This window comes from Rhododendron vialii, chromosome 3a (genome assembly GCF_030253575.1).
Source record: "Rhododendron vialii isolate Sample 1 chromosome 3a, ASM3025357v1".
Classification (NCBI taxonomy): domain Eukaryota; kingdom Viridiplantae; phylum Streptophyta; class Magnoliopsida; order Ericales; family Ericaceae; genus Rhododendron; species Rhododendron vialii.
In genome coordinates, this window is record NC_080559.1 from 18537059 (window position 1) to 18553252 (window position 16194).

The following is a 16194-nucleotide window of genomic DNA, read 5'->3' on the forward strand; positions in this document are numbered from 1 at the left end:
GACATATATACTCAACACGACAAACCTTTGCCGTAGAACAGAACAAAAAACAACTAACCCCTAAACCTTTTCATGATGGCCATTTTCGAGTCCTGTTGTTCATGGTTTCAAGCATGCTCACTACAATTCTAGTATTAGGAAATATACTAACTTAAAAAGTATTGTTGTTACTTGTAACTTGTGAGAAGTAGGTCAAGCATAAAGTAAGAGAAAGACTTGCATACATCATGACAACCATTTAACCATACAGAATAACTCTGCGAATTACATTTCTCATCAGCTACGTAGTCACGCATATGTCACACAACAGGAAGTAGTGACCATTATGAATGAAAGTTAACATAAAAGGTGCAACGTGAATCAAAGTCTATTAAACCGCCCACCCCCCCCCCCCCCCCCCCCCCCCCCCCCCCCCCCCCCCCGGCTTAAATTGGGGTTCATGTCTCACATAAAAGTTTGATGGTTTCCAAAGAATTTCATCGAACCAGCTCCAGTAGCATGTATGTTTACTTATACATTCACTGACTATACATAATCGTTCGCAAGCTCGTAGTCATTGTTTTACAAAATGCTGTCACCGGTTTTTTATTAATATGCTCACAGAATACATTTGCAGTTCATAAAACCTAACCAGGCAATTACAAGTTTCGAGATTGATTTTCATTTCAAGCAGAAATAACAATCTTCTCTTTAGTCCATTAAAATGAGGGATGGAGCACAAGAAAACAGCAAAGTAAATATCTCACAATTTGTATTAAGTTTGACCACCCAATGCCACCGGTCCTGTCTCTATGATTCCTTCTGGTCGTCGTTTTCGTTTAGGGTTCGAAATTTCTCCTTGAACGAGTCTTGCCTCTGTAACCACATCATGTGCCCCTGCACCATCACAGCGCGTCAATATCAAGTGTGCGTATATCTATCTAGCTATCTTTCTATGCATATTATATATATATATATATATATATATATATAGAGAGAGAGAGAGAGAGAGAGTTAACCTGGAGAGCCGCAGCCCAAGCAATTAGGAAAGAGGCGAACAAGAACTTCTTGTCCTTTAGAAGCTTCTTGGCGTCGAACTTGTTCGCATTCATGGTTTTCCCACTCCCAAACATACAAAAAAAACCCTCGATAAACCCTAACCCTAGAACTTTGCAGATTTTGATCCTTTTTTGGGCTCTTTACCCCTTTTTTTTTCTACTTAAGTTTTTGCTAGAAAACATTTATACAAAAAAAAAAAACCCATCAGATTTGGATTAAGACAAGGGCTTTGGTATTGGAGAATGCATACCCAACTAAAACTTGAGACCTAAATTTGAATAAAAAATAGGTCAGGGCCGGAGATGCGCATCTCCAAACCAAAATTTCATTTTGATGGATCAAAATATCAGTATTTATTTTATAAAGTAAATTTAAAGAATACTATCATTCTCTCGTACTCTAATCATATTTCTCTATCTCTATTTTGAGTTTTCAAATAACACATTCATAACTCAATTTTCCCTCATTTTTCCTCTGAATTTTGAAATATCAATCTTTTCACATTTTACCAAATAAATTCAAGATTGGTCTAATTTTAAAGATATTGGTAATATCTTTTTAACGGTAGTACTAATTTTATAAATATTGAATCATAACACTGAAAATTATGGATCATTTATTATGCAAATATTTATTAAGTGAGAACTTTCTTCAGATTTTAGAGATTGTCTTTCATTTTGAAGAATGCAGATAAAGCATGCTTGGAGTGCTCAATTCTTTCTCTTTGAAGTTTTGAAAAATGTTTATTGAAGAAATAAAGGCTTGCCTGGTTAGAAACTTAGAGATGCTCTCACCGACTGGATATGTCCAAAATCCTCTAGTGAAAGTATTACTACAAGCTAATCCAACAATCTGGTCTATGACGTTTATCGAGTGAGTTCTTTGTCTTTTTTCTGTCTTTTTTATCATCAAGTTCTTTGTTTGAATCTCGAAATAAAACAAGCCGCAAGAAAAGGCAATAAAATAGCATTGCATTATTAGGATGAAAAAAACTCTATGCACTAGGGATCGTCATTAAAAGATAAAAATTATGTGTTGAAGTTATTTTAAGAGTAACTTTTATTTTGGCTGTACCAATCAATATTTCTTATGTTTTGATTCTAACTTTATCTATAGTTTTTTAGGTAAAATATTTACTTGTAAAGGTTTACATTTCATCTATTTTCCCGTGTTTGGTTAATGTTGGAATTTGGGACCGGTCTGGGACCAAATCAGGTCGCCCATGTGGGCATGACCCGGTGACCCAAATATTAGAGAGTCCTATCTCATCTTGGTGATAAGATAGGAAAAGTTGAAGTAATTCTAATCTCTTAGGATTAGAAGACTTCTAAAGCATCTAGGATGCTCTCTCTTTATTTATTTCATAAAGAACATACACAAGAATATAGAACATAATATACACCAGAGGTATACAAAAGAATAGAGTTTTGGGAAACTCTCTCTCTCTCTCTCTCTCTCTCTCTCTCTCTCTCTCTCTCTCTCTCTCTCTCTCTCTCTCTCTTCGATAGTTCTCTCTCTCTCTACCATTAAAGAGCAATCCGAGCTTTTGCACCGTGGAATAGAGGGTGATACTCGACCCTCGTAGTATCACTCCATTGCAGGAATTTGTTGCTGATTTGGTACGTGATCGAGAGTCCGTAATCCATCCACACCAAGGTCCGGTTCGGTTAAAGTTCACAAGGTAACCCGAACCACCCGTTTTTCGCACTATGGTTATATTTTTTCTAACATTGGTATCAAAGCTAGGTTTCGATCCTGAGGCTTGTGGGTTATGCATGTCAGAAATATATAACCATAGTGCAGAAGCGGGTGGTTTGGGTTACCTTACGAACTTTAACCGAACCAGACCTTGGAGTGGATGGATTACGAACTCTCGATCACGGACCAAATCAGCGACAAATTCCTGCGATGGAGTGATACTACGAGGATCGAGTATCACCCTCTATTCCACGGTGCAAAAGCTCGGATTGCTCTTTAATGGTAGAGAGAGAACTATCGAAGAGAGAGAAAGAGTTTCCCAGAACTCTATATCTTTTGTATACCTCTAGTGTATATTATTGTGTTTATTCTTCTGTATGTTCTTTATGAACATCTGCAGCAAATAAATAAAGAGAGCATTCTAGATGCTTTAAAAGTCTTCTAATCCTAAGAGATTAGAATTACTTCAACTTCTCCTATCTTATCTCCAAGATGAGATAGGACTCTCTAATATATGGGTCACCGAGTCATGCCCACATGGGCGACCCGATTTGGTCCCGGACCAACCCCAAATTCCAACATCTCCCACTCGTCCATGCATGGGCATGACAAGTTGTATCAATCTATCTTCTATCTACCCAACTAAGAAGCAAACTCATACGCTCTAATGAACTGTGCGATCGCTAGAGCACCTGCAAGTGGGAGCTCTACACTAGAAACTCTTTAAGAGCCAGCATAGAGACATCAACCCATAAGAGTGTCTCATGTACCCTAAATCCATTTAGTTACACCAAACCAAGCATCTTTAATCCTTCCAAAAAGTATGCTTGACCCCCAACATCATGCACTCTATATTCACACCCGATCCGCATCCCAATAGAGCGACCTGAGTTGTCGACAGTGAATATATTGCAAGAGTGTACTACTAAATGATCCTCTTTTCACCCTCATGTCACTTCATTTTAACCTTGCTGCTTTCCCAGACATGCTCCATGGGACCCTGACATCTCGTGGTCTTAGGTAGTCAAGCTAGAGTAGTAACACAAAATCTCTACTACATGACATAGTCAAAAATCAAAGAGCACATTTAATAAATATGCAGTCACTTTATCTAAATGACTACTTAGACTCACACAGTGAGGAAACAAGGATTCATTCCCTCACCTCTAAAATAAATGATCGCCAAGCACATGTAGTATGAATACATGCTACGGTGGAGTTACTTTTCCAAAAAGCGACGTCATACTCCCAAACACTGTATAGACCTTAGTCTAGTCGCTACCTAGTGCCCAACCCGAGTTCTCAGATAGCTTGCCATCATGGTGCTATACGAGTCCTCACATCTGGCTAACAAAGACAGGTTAATCTCAAGATAGGAGGAACTATCCGAAATTGGTCTCCTGTAGACCTTATCTTGGTTCCAACCAAGGCGACATATGGTGGGTATATCTGATTCTTCTTATTAGACTATATCACATGTCCAACTTGTATATCTTACTACCCATCTGTCTCATCTTCGCTCGCTATCTTAAGCGCTAAAGGCGATTGCTCGTGTGAGTGAGCCAATCTAACCTGCTAACATCAATCTTTAAATTCTGTATGTGTTATTCAATAAACAATTGTCCAAATTGCAACAATAATAAACTAATATTAAGTGCACAAATGGCATAAATATGAAAGAAGTGATTAATGAAATTAATAAATAAAACACATCTATCATCATCTACGCAGTCCTAAAGCCTTATCATGAGTCTCAAAAGTCCTCTTAGCAATGGGCTTAGACAAAGGGCATACAACTATGCAACTCGTAGCTATGTGTTTTATAATCATTTTCTTTTGCGCAACAATATCTTTGACCCGACTAGGCATGGATACACACTCTGGAAGCAAAGCATATAATCAGCAGTCCCATAGAGATATGTTAATATCATCTTGACTACTTGTCAACAATCACGACCAAGATTGGACCAATAACTACTTATAAGCTGCCAATGGTACTTGAATAGGGCAAGTGGGCCATCAGTTCCAATTCTTTAGGAGTTTTAGGTTCCATGTTAAGCCCTTAAGTCTCGCCTTTAACAATAGAAGTGTCTATGAGTTTGCAGCTTTGTCTCCGGAATCGTTCTAAAAACATTCTTCAAGAAAGAATCTTCCTAGAAGGATCTCTTAAGATCTCAACTCTGAGCACATAGCTTGCTTTGCCCATTCCTTCATCTCATGAGTGAAGGATAACCATAACTGTATGGCGACTATCATCTCCTAGTCATTCTAGCCAACTTAAATGTCATCAACATAGAATGACAATATCAAGAAACTATTTTTGGACTGTTTCATATGCACGCAATGACCTTCATTGATCATCGTAAACCCAAATGGCTCGATGAAATCTCAGGTACCACTGCCTGGATAATTATTTTAGGCCATAGATAGACCATTGGAGCTAGCAAACTCTGTGCTCCTAGCCTATTACCTTAACGTCCATCTAAAATAGTTTTAAGGCTAGAATAACTTCACCACTAGATGAGTCTTATTGCTCAGTATGGGACCATCTGCTTCGTGTTTGATCTTAAGAACCCATTTGTTCCCAATGATCTTGCACCCAAGCGAAAGATCAACCAAGTCCCAGACAAGGTTTATCTTCATAAACTCCATTTCATCTTACATTGCAGCTATCCATTCCTTACTAGCAGACGATAAAGGAGTTTCTCCCACTGTTTTGGGCTCTCCTTAATCTTCAGGAGCAATCATGACAAACTCCCCCTCAATCTCAAACAGACAACAAGGGACTATTTAATGTTTGCTACTATGCCTAAGATGATCTTTAGAATCTATATCCATTAGATCTAATCCATGATTAAGCAAGTCGATCCCACTATCCCCAGGAGATAGGAGAATTTCTTCCACATTCTCAACTGGACAATTTGATGCGCCTCTCATTGAATTCTCCATCTCATAGAGTTCTTCATCTGCTAGGAAAATCCTCCTTGAGGAATCCACATCTCGTGACTCTGTTTCAGCTACAAATGTCTAACGGATATGTTGTAATGGAACAAATGCCCTTATGGGTTTCTGAATGATTTTTAATTGCTTTTCTTGTTGGGCAATGGACACAAATGGGCAGGTTGACTTAACAAATCCCCATCTTTGCCCAATGTGACCTAATTTCCAATGCCATTTAAAAGAATCAACATCAACATAAAATGTAACAAAGCAAATAGAATCACTAGCATTATTATTAAAATAAATAACATCTAGTATCATCAAACCATCCAAAATCATAACAAATTGTACCCAAATCAATCCTCACTTAGCTACTCTCAAACAAAAATAAAAACTTAGACCAATCATGCTAGTGACTAATAACAAGTTTCGTCAAATTCTTGCAGCATAAAGTACTTCATGAAAAAACAAAGTGTGCCCATGTCGCATGTCCAGCTAGCCAACGCCTAGCACTAACACACTAGACTTGTTTCCCATGAGAATTCTTTGGCCTCCAACTGGAACTCAGTGATACTCCACAAACCTATCTTGTTTCCTCGCTAATTGGTTGGTTGCTCCTGAGTCTACAACCCACGAATGAGGAGAATAAGCAACTAAACCTTGACATGTTCCAAAACAGTCAACACGAGAAACAAAAAATATGGTGTACCTTCTTAAGGGTGCGTTTAGCCTTCCTTTGCTAGTACCCAAACCAGCAAGGGACAGTCTCAACTAGGGGTGGCAAATTGAACCCAAACCCATTAAGAAACCCAAACCCATCCATTAAAAAATAAATCCAACCTAACCCATTTATTAATTAGGTCAGAATGGGTCCAACCCATTCAACCCATTTATTAATTGGGTCTTTATTGGGTCTACTTAATTGACCCAATAAGTCACTAATATAACCCATCAAAAAAACCCCCACCGATCTCCTGATTCCTGAACCACCTCCTGTGCGGATCAAAAAAAAAAACCACCTCCTGTCAACAGTGCTACTTTCCCCTTTAGTATGTCTTCCTTGCACGGCAACTCCATTTTCCTCTCTCTCTCTCTCTCTCTCTCTCTCTCCGTAGTCGATTGTGAGGTGGGAGGAGTTACGGTGGTGGCCTGGTGGCAATGGTGGTGGTTGCTCGGGTGTTTATGGAGGTACACGGCTGGGAGAGGAGATGATGATACACGGCTGGTTCTTCTCTCTCTCTCTCAATCTCTCTCTCTCTCTCTCTCTCTCTCTCTCTCTCTCTCTCTTGTGTTGTCTAGATAGGTGTGAATTAAGGAGGAAAATGGGAATTGTGTTCTCTCTACCGAAAAGTTTGAGGATGGGTTTGGTTCGGAGCAAGCAGAGGCACACAGTCGGACTGGACAATTACTCGCCGGACACGCACGTACACAAACGATTACGAAATAAAAATTGGTGCGATGACATTATTAATTTTTCGCATGAAATAAATCAACAAGCAAAAATAATATTTTTATTTCGGATAATAATAATAATTATTATTATATATTTTTTAAAAATATCGGGTCTTTATTGAAAATTTGTGAAATAAACTACTCCGACAAAAACGAAACGAAGATGAGATCATGAGAATGACAAAAAACGAAGCTCACGACAACACGTTTTTGAAGGGGGAAGTGAAGCTTCTTTCTTTGTAATTAGACCAATTATTGTCCACATGCCTACATGTATGGTAATTTTAGTATATAGGGGTATTTTAGTCATTTAGATGTACAGAGGTAATATTGTCATTTTAGTGTAAATTGGTATTTTAGTCATTTTAAATTTTAGTATATAGCATGTAATTGGGTTAATGAGCGGGTCGGATTTTATTTCAAATAAATGGGTCGGGTTGGGTATGGATAATTGAACTCATAATTAATAGATTCAAATGGGTCAATGACTCATTAAAGACCCAACCCACTTGCAACTTACCCATTTTTGTCCAAACCCGTCCGTTTGCCACCCCTAGTCTCAACTATGATGCATGAACCATTTGGCTCAGCTGCCTCTTGGCGCTTAGCCTTTATGCTCTCAGATTTATGTTCATCATCCAGAGGGAGATGTTGGAATTTGGGGCCGGTCCGGAACCAAATCAGATCGCCCATGTGGGCATGACCCGGTGACTCAGATATTAGAGAGTCCTATCTCATCTTGGTGATAAGATAGGAGAAGTTGAAGTAATTCTAATCTTTTAGGATTAGAAGACTTCTAAAGCATCTAGGATGCACTCTTTTTATTTATTTCCTGCAAGATGTTCATAAAGAACATACAAAATAATAGAGTTTTGGAAAACTCTCTCTCTCTCTTCGATAGTTCTCTCTCTACCATTAAAGAGCAATCTGAGCATTTGCACCGTGGAATAGATGGTGATACTCGATCCTCGTAGTATCACTCCATCGCTGGAATTTGTTGCTAATTTGGTACGTGATCGAGAGTTCATAATCCATCCACACAAAGGTCTGGTTTGGTTAAAGTTCGCAAGGTAACCCGAACCACCCGCTTCCGCACTATGGTTATATTTTTTCTAACAGTTACAAACTCTAAAGCTTTGATGTTTGAGACTTTGAGTCAGCTTACGGGTACTTCAACTAACATTTACAAGTCATTAGTGACAGAAGCCAGATGACACTTTTTTTTCTTCCTTTTGACACTTGACATTCCCACTCTAACCTGGCCCATGGCTATGCTTGGAGGGAATTAATTTACACAATGAAAGGAAAATACTAGGAACCAAAGAAACTTATGTTGATCCAAAATATACGTCATTCGTTTCCTTCTTAAATCTCTTTCACAAATTCATGATCCAAAATGAACCAAAAAGCGGATCCAAACCAGCCGCTCAAGCTTGAGCATGAGGAAGCCCTTCTCCACTGGGACAACTACCGATGTTGCTAAATATGATTCAAGACCTAAAAATCTCTCTCCCCCTGGAAACCAGTAATACTTTCAAGAAAATAAAGATCTACTGCAGTAACAGAAAATGGAATTGCAAAAGTTAGAAAAACACTGATCCACAAGATACAAAGTACTCTTAAAAAAAACAAGATACGAAGTTGCTTTCAGACAAAACAAGGAAGAAGAATGAGAGTTCATGAATTGCTTGTTTTGCAATAGATCATGCACTTGTCTTTAAACTTCCTAATTAAACAAACTAAGGTCAAGTCATCGACGAATGATTAACCCACGACAAAGAGACACAGAGATGTTATCAAGAAAGCAAACTACCAGATAAGTAGAGAGAAAGCTTGTCTCTTATAATAGAAGCAGTCTTGTCACTTGATTGACAAACCTGTTCCCGGTAACCAGAATCGTGATGATCAGAAACGGGCATCTCGCGTTGCACCTTATCGTCTAAATCAATAACTATGTTGTGCAACAAACAGCAAACGAGAATAATCCTTGGTAACCTATTCTTATCAGGCCTCCACATAACACCATTTATAATCCTCCATGTTTCCTTCAACCTAGCCAACGCCCTTTGTGCAGCCAGCTGAGTGGCAGAAATCCGTTTATTGAACTCCACCTGAGAATCAGAAAGCCTACATCCTTGGTACGGTGTTAGAAGCCATTCCAATAGGGGAAACCCTACATCCCCGATAACATACTCCCTCAATTCAGTTTCTTCTAGCACTTCTATTTTCTTTCCGTTTAGTCTTTTTCCTTCTTCACATAGTCTGAAAAAACTTGAGCTTTTCAGCACAACAGAGTCGCACAAACTTCCTGGCCACCCGGTGACAATGTCAAGGAATCTCATATCAGGGTCCACAATAGCCTGGACGATCATGCTGTGATTCTTCTCCTTGTCATGCCAGACGTTGCTCGCTCGATCGGTCGTGGACAGGCACATCATGATGTGGGTTGTATCGATCACACCGCAACAATTAGGGAGGCCTCCAATTTTCTCAAACTTCAATTTGATCTCTTCCATCGCGGAGGGCCACCTTAGGTGATGGAGCCCTCTTTGTTCCATGGCTTCAACAAAACGCCAGGTTATTTGGGCGACGGTGGTTTGGTTTAGCCCGAGTAAATTGCCCACGGATGATAAAGATTCTCCTGAACTCAGCCTTCTTAAAGCAACAGCAACTCGATCATTCGGGGACAAAAGCTTTCCATTGAGATCGATGAAGTTTGCTGGCTTAGCCATCATCTCTTCCTTCACAAGTGAACAGATGTAGCTAAATGTCCTTCTTGAAATCTTGAGAAAAGATTCAAATTTAGGGGGATCCTGTGATTGGGATGACAGCCCTGAAAGCCCAAAAACAAAAAAGGGAATTCAACATTCCAGTCAAAATACATGGTGGAAAACAAATATATAGCAAACCATAATGCATGGATGTTTTCAAAAAGCAGGCGAAGATTAGCCCTGAAAATGGTGCTATGCAGACCAATAGACCATATTAGTGTCATAAGTCATAGTAAAATTTGAAAATTTCCCGGACATGACGAACCATATGCTCAAAAAGCCAACTAGGAATCAGGTAACTTCAACAGCTCTTTTGGACCCGACTAGATAGAACATGCATATTGCATCCTTTGAGTGTCTTTTATGTGGAGAGCCGGGTATCCTATTATGTGGATGTGTAATTTGACTCGTTCATTTATGAACGCTTCTATCTATTCTCGTTGTGCATTGTATACTTTTCGGCTACATTTATTTTTTGTAGGGTGGCTTCAGGAGCAAGGGTCAGAAGAGATTGATAGTTAGAGTTTCCATTGAGCTAGTTGTTTTATTTATAGTTACAATTGTAAACAATATTTCTTTCAAGTATGTGAATAAACGAAAAAATTATTTTTACTTTTATTTAGCGGTGCTTTATGTAGCATGGATACGGATACGGATACGGACACGGACACGGGACACAAAATTTCTTCAAAAATAGGGACACGGCAAAAATAAAAAATAATATTTATTTTATGCCAGTGGAAATATGGTTAGATGTATAAGCATGAAGCTTCAATATATATAAAAGTATCACATATACATCATATTACACTTTTAACCAAAAATATATAAAGAAACACATTTAGGCTCCAAAAAATTTTAAAATTACACATTTAACCCCTGTAATGTCCTCATACATGTCTCTGCCGTGTCCCTCTAAAAAAATTAATTAAATTTATTGGAGATGCCATGTGGCATGTCCAATATATATTTTGTCTTGTCCGCCGTGTGTTCCCGTGTCAAACACGGGGGCACGCCGACCTCTAGGAGTGTCAGTGTTTCATAGGCGGTGCTTGAGGATCCAGGTTTTTACAAATGGGGACCTGAATATAAAGCCCCTGCATTGTACTGCATTCATGGCTTACAGACATCAGTATCCTTTGTTAACAATCTATCCTACTAGGTTTTTACATATTTTATACGTAGTTTATTCATTTATACTATTAAAGTGCATCAACCACCTAATATGCTTGCATGTCTTTTCTTTTTTTAACAATGAACACATTAAGTCGATGGACAACATCCTTCACAATCTCCCTCCTCGCCGAGTGAAAGCAAAGCGATTGTCACTTTGAAGAATAGAGAGTTCTATTTTCAACGAATAGCCATATATTTAAGTATGTCAGCAAGAAAACTAGCATTTTAAACCGGAGGTTGATTCAGAAGCCCAAAAAATATGTGGCAATCCTGTACCAAAAAGCTTGGACATTGGACACTTAAAAAGAAGGTGGCGTGTCCGTGTCCGACACATGTCGGACGCCGACACTCCTCGAACATGTGTCTGGTACTCTTTTTTCAGCGTCCATAATTAGAAAATAAAAATCTTAATTCGGACACGTTTCCGACACTCTTTCTGCAATGTGTCCGACACTTCTTTAGCAAACCGGTGTCACCACGAGGAACAGTAAAATTGATCACAGTTTCTCTTTTTATGTTTCCTACGAGTGCTTCTGATATTTGCTTTACAGTGAGAAGAAAGAAGGGCAGGAAGTAAAGAAATTGCTTCCTGCTTCTTACCAAAATTTACAAGAAGCCCAACCAGACAATTATAATTTATAATCGGTGTTCTTGTGAATAAATAATTTCTTTTACCCTAATTAGCTATCGGGCTTCAAATGTGGTTGAACATTTCATTATGCACTTCTTGAAGTCTCCAACCATTTCTGGGATGCAGTCATGAAAAACAAAACAAAAGAAAAAAACGTTATTTACCCAAAAAAAAAAAATGAAGAAAACGTTAAAGCGAAGTTCCGCATTGCTACCAAAGGTGCAGTATATAGCTAGCGTTTGGAGTTTGGTTCAACCAAGACCGTCGAACATGGTATCATGGTAAAACCCATTCATCCATTCAGGTATTAGCTCACACCTGATGATGATGGAGCCCCCTAAAATAGGGGTTGCATGGTGGTAGAGCACCAAGACTCTGCACTTCAGGGGTGATTTATATAATCCCCATTGATTGGGGTTTGAGAGGGTCGAAGCTTTAATATTAGCTGTTGTAGCAAGGTAAAGGAGCTGGTACCTTGGAATACATAGGATCTACGTCACGGGCGTGCACGGCAATGTGCTGCTGAGTTAGCATGCTTTGCATGGGGAGGGAGTAAGGTAAAGGTCCCATATCGCTTGGGTACAAAGGTTTTGTGCAGTATACAAGCATGAGAGCACCTGCACCTCAATAGCTAGCTTTTGGCATTGGTGGCCTGTGAACCTAACAAGAAATTGTTTAGTGCTTTTGATCTCGTTCTTTCCAAGACTGTAACAGAAAGCACATGGGTGCATTAGAAGAGACTTCAATTTTATGCTCTGTTCAAATCACAAGTGGGCCTGGAGAGGACATATTGAGCGAAACAATCAACGTGACATAGATATAGAATAGACCAGCATGTCCCACCTATTCCAATTTCCTATTTCTAGATATTTCACCTCTCCTTGGTGGTGCACTCTTTCCCCAAATCACTCGAAAGAAAGAGATAGCAATAACCGGACTAGAATGAAATAAATGGCCGGAGGTTTTTATTTGCTAACCAAGCATGTCAAAAGCATCTGTTCTACTGCAGGGAAACTGATGTTCCCCTATTCACCAACCAAAGGATGTCCTCATGAAAGAATAAATGGGAAGTGGGATCAGTCAATACTGCTAGGGTTATGATTGCTTCACCCCTTCTGTAAGACACGCTTATTCCTACTGTAGTTTCAGATTCTATCGACTGAAAGTAGCCTTTCCAGAGTCTCAAATTCTTTTATGGAGTCCTTGTACTGCAGTAATTACAAAGCTGTAGAGTAATTGCCCGGGTTGGTTGTGATCCCCTTTGGCGAAGCAACCCCCCAAATGCTCTCCCACCCATGCCACATTCAGCCAGATGATGGTTCCACAGGGTAGGGCTAGGAGGACCAAGAGCTATTTTGGGAACCTTGGGGCCTTAGAAAGAGATAGCATCCCCGGTGGTACTAATTTCCTTACAACCATTACATCAAACAATGGATCCTGCCAATCCTCTAAGTTGCCCATGACTTCAAAATGACAATCTCTAAGACTTAATCCACTGTTAGCCAAAAGACCTCAAACCAATTCATCTCTAAATTAACTAAACTTTGTTTATTAGCTGAACAACTCCAATTTCACACCGTCCCCAAACTAGTTAACCAAATACAACAATTGACCAAAATACCTCTTTTGCAGTCATAAACACTTATTTGGCCAAAATGGCTAAGTTTCCGCATAAGCATTCTACACTAGCAGCAAATCATGTATACACCATCAGAAAACTTAAGATGGGTTTACCCAGGCAAGCAACGAATTTCCTCTAGATAAAACAGGAATACATTTGCTTTATCTAACAAAATAAGAGAAACTCCATTTCTAGCAATCCAGCAACACTTGAATATGACACGACGTATTCATCGATATATTTCCTTCAACAGTGTTTTCTTGGCAGCCAAACGGACCGTTACATGTACATGGCTATGAAATATTTACAGTTAATGTCCAACAAAAACATACTTACAATACTGGAATACAACACCAAGGGGAAGATACCCAAGTGCATTATATGTTCAAAATCAGCATATATAAGTAAAAGCCAACAATCATCACCATGAATTTTGACAGCTATAAAAGGAAACCTAACTAAAAGCCCAGTAAACCCCATTTCAGTAATAAACAACAAGGCCACTGACATTGGGGAAAAAAATCCACCAAAACCCACCAACACAAATCAAGAAATTAAGCGAACAAAGTAAATGCAAAACAGGAGGAGATTGTGAAGTCAAATGTACCAGTAATCCTCTTGGAGAAGTCTTCCCACCAATCCAAGCCCTGGTGGGCCTGGTTCCCGGGGGAAGAGTGGGCCCCATTTCGGTCAATCCCTGTCTCCGCTTTCTTCCTCTTCTTCAGCCCTCTAATGGGTCCCATTGGAGCTCAAAGAAAACAGGAGATTAAAGCCTCTGAAAAAGACCCACCAAGCAAGAACCGTAGAAAACCAGAAGAGTACCCAAAATGATTTGAAAGAGATATCGGAACTAGAATGGGAGATTATGGTATCTGATGAAAGAAGGATTTGAAGACGAAGATCGTTGGTTGCAGAGGGGGTAGAGTTGGTTAGCTCATTGGCGTGTTTTTGTTTTTTGTATTTTCAAAGCATGCAGTGATGTTTGCTTGGCGAAGTAAGAATCGAAGGGGAGCCGAATGCGTTGCAAGTGACGTGGGGGGGCGCGGCGGGGGGGCTGGGCCGGGCCGTTCTTTCATTTTGTGTGGGCTTATTTTCTTTTTATTAATAGACTTTTTTCCCATAATTCATTTTATTGTGTCGGCTTACACGGTCTTTGACTACGGTTTTGTTGATAAAACTGAAGCTAAAAACTCAAATTACGAATGCTGGGTTCTTTAAGTTTAGGTTTCAGTTGAAAAATTGTTTGATAAAAAAGAGCTAAATCAAAATCAGATGGTTGATACAAACATTAGAAAAAAAATTATTGCAATTCTTATCTTTTAGTTTCATTAATGGTTGCTATGTGTTTATGGTGGCGGTGGAAGAATGGTGGTGATCTGTACGTGGCGGTTTGGTGGAGAGATAATGGTGATGGCGGCGGCGGCGGCGGCGGCGGAGAGATGGTGTAACAGTAGAATATCATGGGGAAATGATAGTGGTTGGAGCGATAGTGGTGATGGAGAGATGACAATAATGAAGTGATGGAGTTGTAGCAAAGATGGTCCAATTGAGGTTTCAAACTAAACAGTGTAGGAAAAAATAAACTCTTAAAATCTCAGGTCTTAACCAAAATGTCAGTCTTATTTAGATTTTTTTCTTGTATGATTTGATGTCATTCATTGATATTATATCCATTTATTAGTCTTTGTTAGGAATTTTTTTTCATCTATTGATTATGCCTTTAGTCATTTTTAGCACTATTTTTCTAACATTTTCCTGAGGTGTGAAATTCTTAGTGGATTTCAGTCAATATATTGACACCATCTCCACAGGGTAAAAAATAAAGATAGATAATAGATTCTAGACTCGTTTTAGTTCAATGATTTTTTTTATAACTTACGTGTTCAGGCTAATTTACACGTACCTCAGCTAATTCTGAGGGACTAATTTCACTGTCCACTAACGAATGTCCCAATTAAAGTCAAAGTAAAACTCTATATGGATTGAACTCAAAAGAGCTAATAGCAACTAAAAGGTTTCCATATGAAGACCTTAGAATGGTGTTCGATTTAAAGCCTCTCGATCGATTGAAGTTCCCGATAATTGCTGTTGGGTCTATTAGCGAGCAACCCCGAAATCTCAAGTCAATCTCTTTGGTTAATTTAGTTAATCTAAGTACAGTGTTTAAAATATGGATAAAATACACTTTGCACCAATTACTTGTTTTGCCCTCACACTTTCAGTCAAGTGTCAATATCTACCTATGTTAGATTTGTCAGTGAAAAATATCACTTTCAAATAATTTCACTATCATTGAAGAGTCTATCGCATCTCTTTAACTTCTGTCAATTAATAGAAGATATCATTATATCATGTATGAATTACAAAGTACAAATTACGAGACACTACAACAAATGTATGAGAGCCCACGAGATGACTAAGTCTAATGACTCAACAACTATAAACCCAACCTAACTACAAGCCGAACTAATTTGTGATCCTAATGGAAGAACACCAACATGCAGGTAGAAAGACTCAAATTCCTGACCTCCTAATGAGATGCAAGAGTCCTGGCCAACTGAATTAGCTCCATTTGGTTGAATCTATTGTATCTCAACTGCCAAAAATTATCCCACTAACAATTGATGCTTAAGGGTAAGGCTGTGTTTCTTCACGTTTGGGCTAAGAGAGTTCTAGAGAGTTGAGAGAGAAAGTTTGGGCGTGGGTTTTCAAACCCCCTTCCCGCTTTCCCCCTTCTTTTTTCCCTTCTCTAATCTCTTCCTTCCTCCTCCCCTCTCAGTCCCCCACTAATCCGGCCTCTCTCCTCTTCTGTCCTACCCCATGATTGCGAGATGGTTGAGACTCTCTCCTTAGGGAGAAGAGATCTC

At 39.1% G+C, this 16194-nt stretch overlaps 2 protein-coding genes across 3 annotated transcripts; both read right to left on the reverse strand.

Annotated features, from left to right (window-relative positions):
* Positions 1-559: 559 nt before the first annotated feature.
* Positions 560-1219, reverse strand: LOC131320377 (uncharacterized). Its single transcript, XM_058351073.1, has 2 exons — positions 999-1219; positions 560-876 (listed from the first exon to the last, which is right to left on the reverse strand). The coding sequence occupies exons 1-2, from the start codon at positions 1110-1112 to the stop codon at positions 790-792; spliced, it is 201 nt and encodes a 66-aa protein (XP_058207056.1). The 5' UTR covers positions 1113-1219; the 3' UTR covers positions 560-789.
* Positions 1220-8583: 7364 nt separating this feature from the next.
* Positions 8584-14364, reverse strand: LOC131320369 (protein ALP1-like). 2 transcript variants are annotated; one of them, XM_058351065.1, is made up of 3 exons: positions 13935-14344; positions 9006-9961; positions 8584-8681 (listed from the first exon to the last, which is right to left on the reverse strand). In XM_058351065.1, exons 1-3 carry the CDS (start codon positions 14068-14070, stop codon positions 8679-8681), a joined length of 1095 nt encoding a protein of 364 aa, XP_058207048.1. In that variant the 5' UTR covers positions 14071-14344; the 3' UTR covers positions 8584-8678. The 2 variants fall into 2 exon arrangements, with proteins under 2 accessions (XP_058207048.1, XP_058207047.1); XM_058351064.1 differs by lacking the exon at positions 8584-8681 and having other exon boundaries at positions 8683-9961; positions 13935-14364.
* Between the last annotated feature and the right edge of the window lie 1830 nt (positions 14365-16194).

Excerpts from the sequence above, each read along its gene's own strand:
- LOC131320377 (XM_058351073.1), bottom strand. The coding sequence starts at position 1,112 with ATGTTTGGGAGTGGGAAAACCATGAATGCGAACAAGTTCGACGCCAAG. Across the intron at positions 877-998 it reads CTTGGGCTGCGGCTCTCCAG|GGGCACATGATGTGGTTACA; the intron begins GTTAACTCTCTC and ends GTGATGGTGCAG.
- LOC131320369 (XM_058351064.1), bottom strand. The coding sequence starts at position 14,070 with ATGGGACCCATTAGAGGGCTGAAGAAGAGGAAGAAAGCGGAGACAGGG. Across the intron at positions 9,962-13,934 it reads CTTCTCCAAGAGGATTACTG|GGCTGTCATCCCAATCACAG; the intron begins GTACATTTGACT and ends TTGGGCTTTCAG.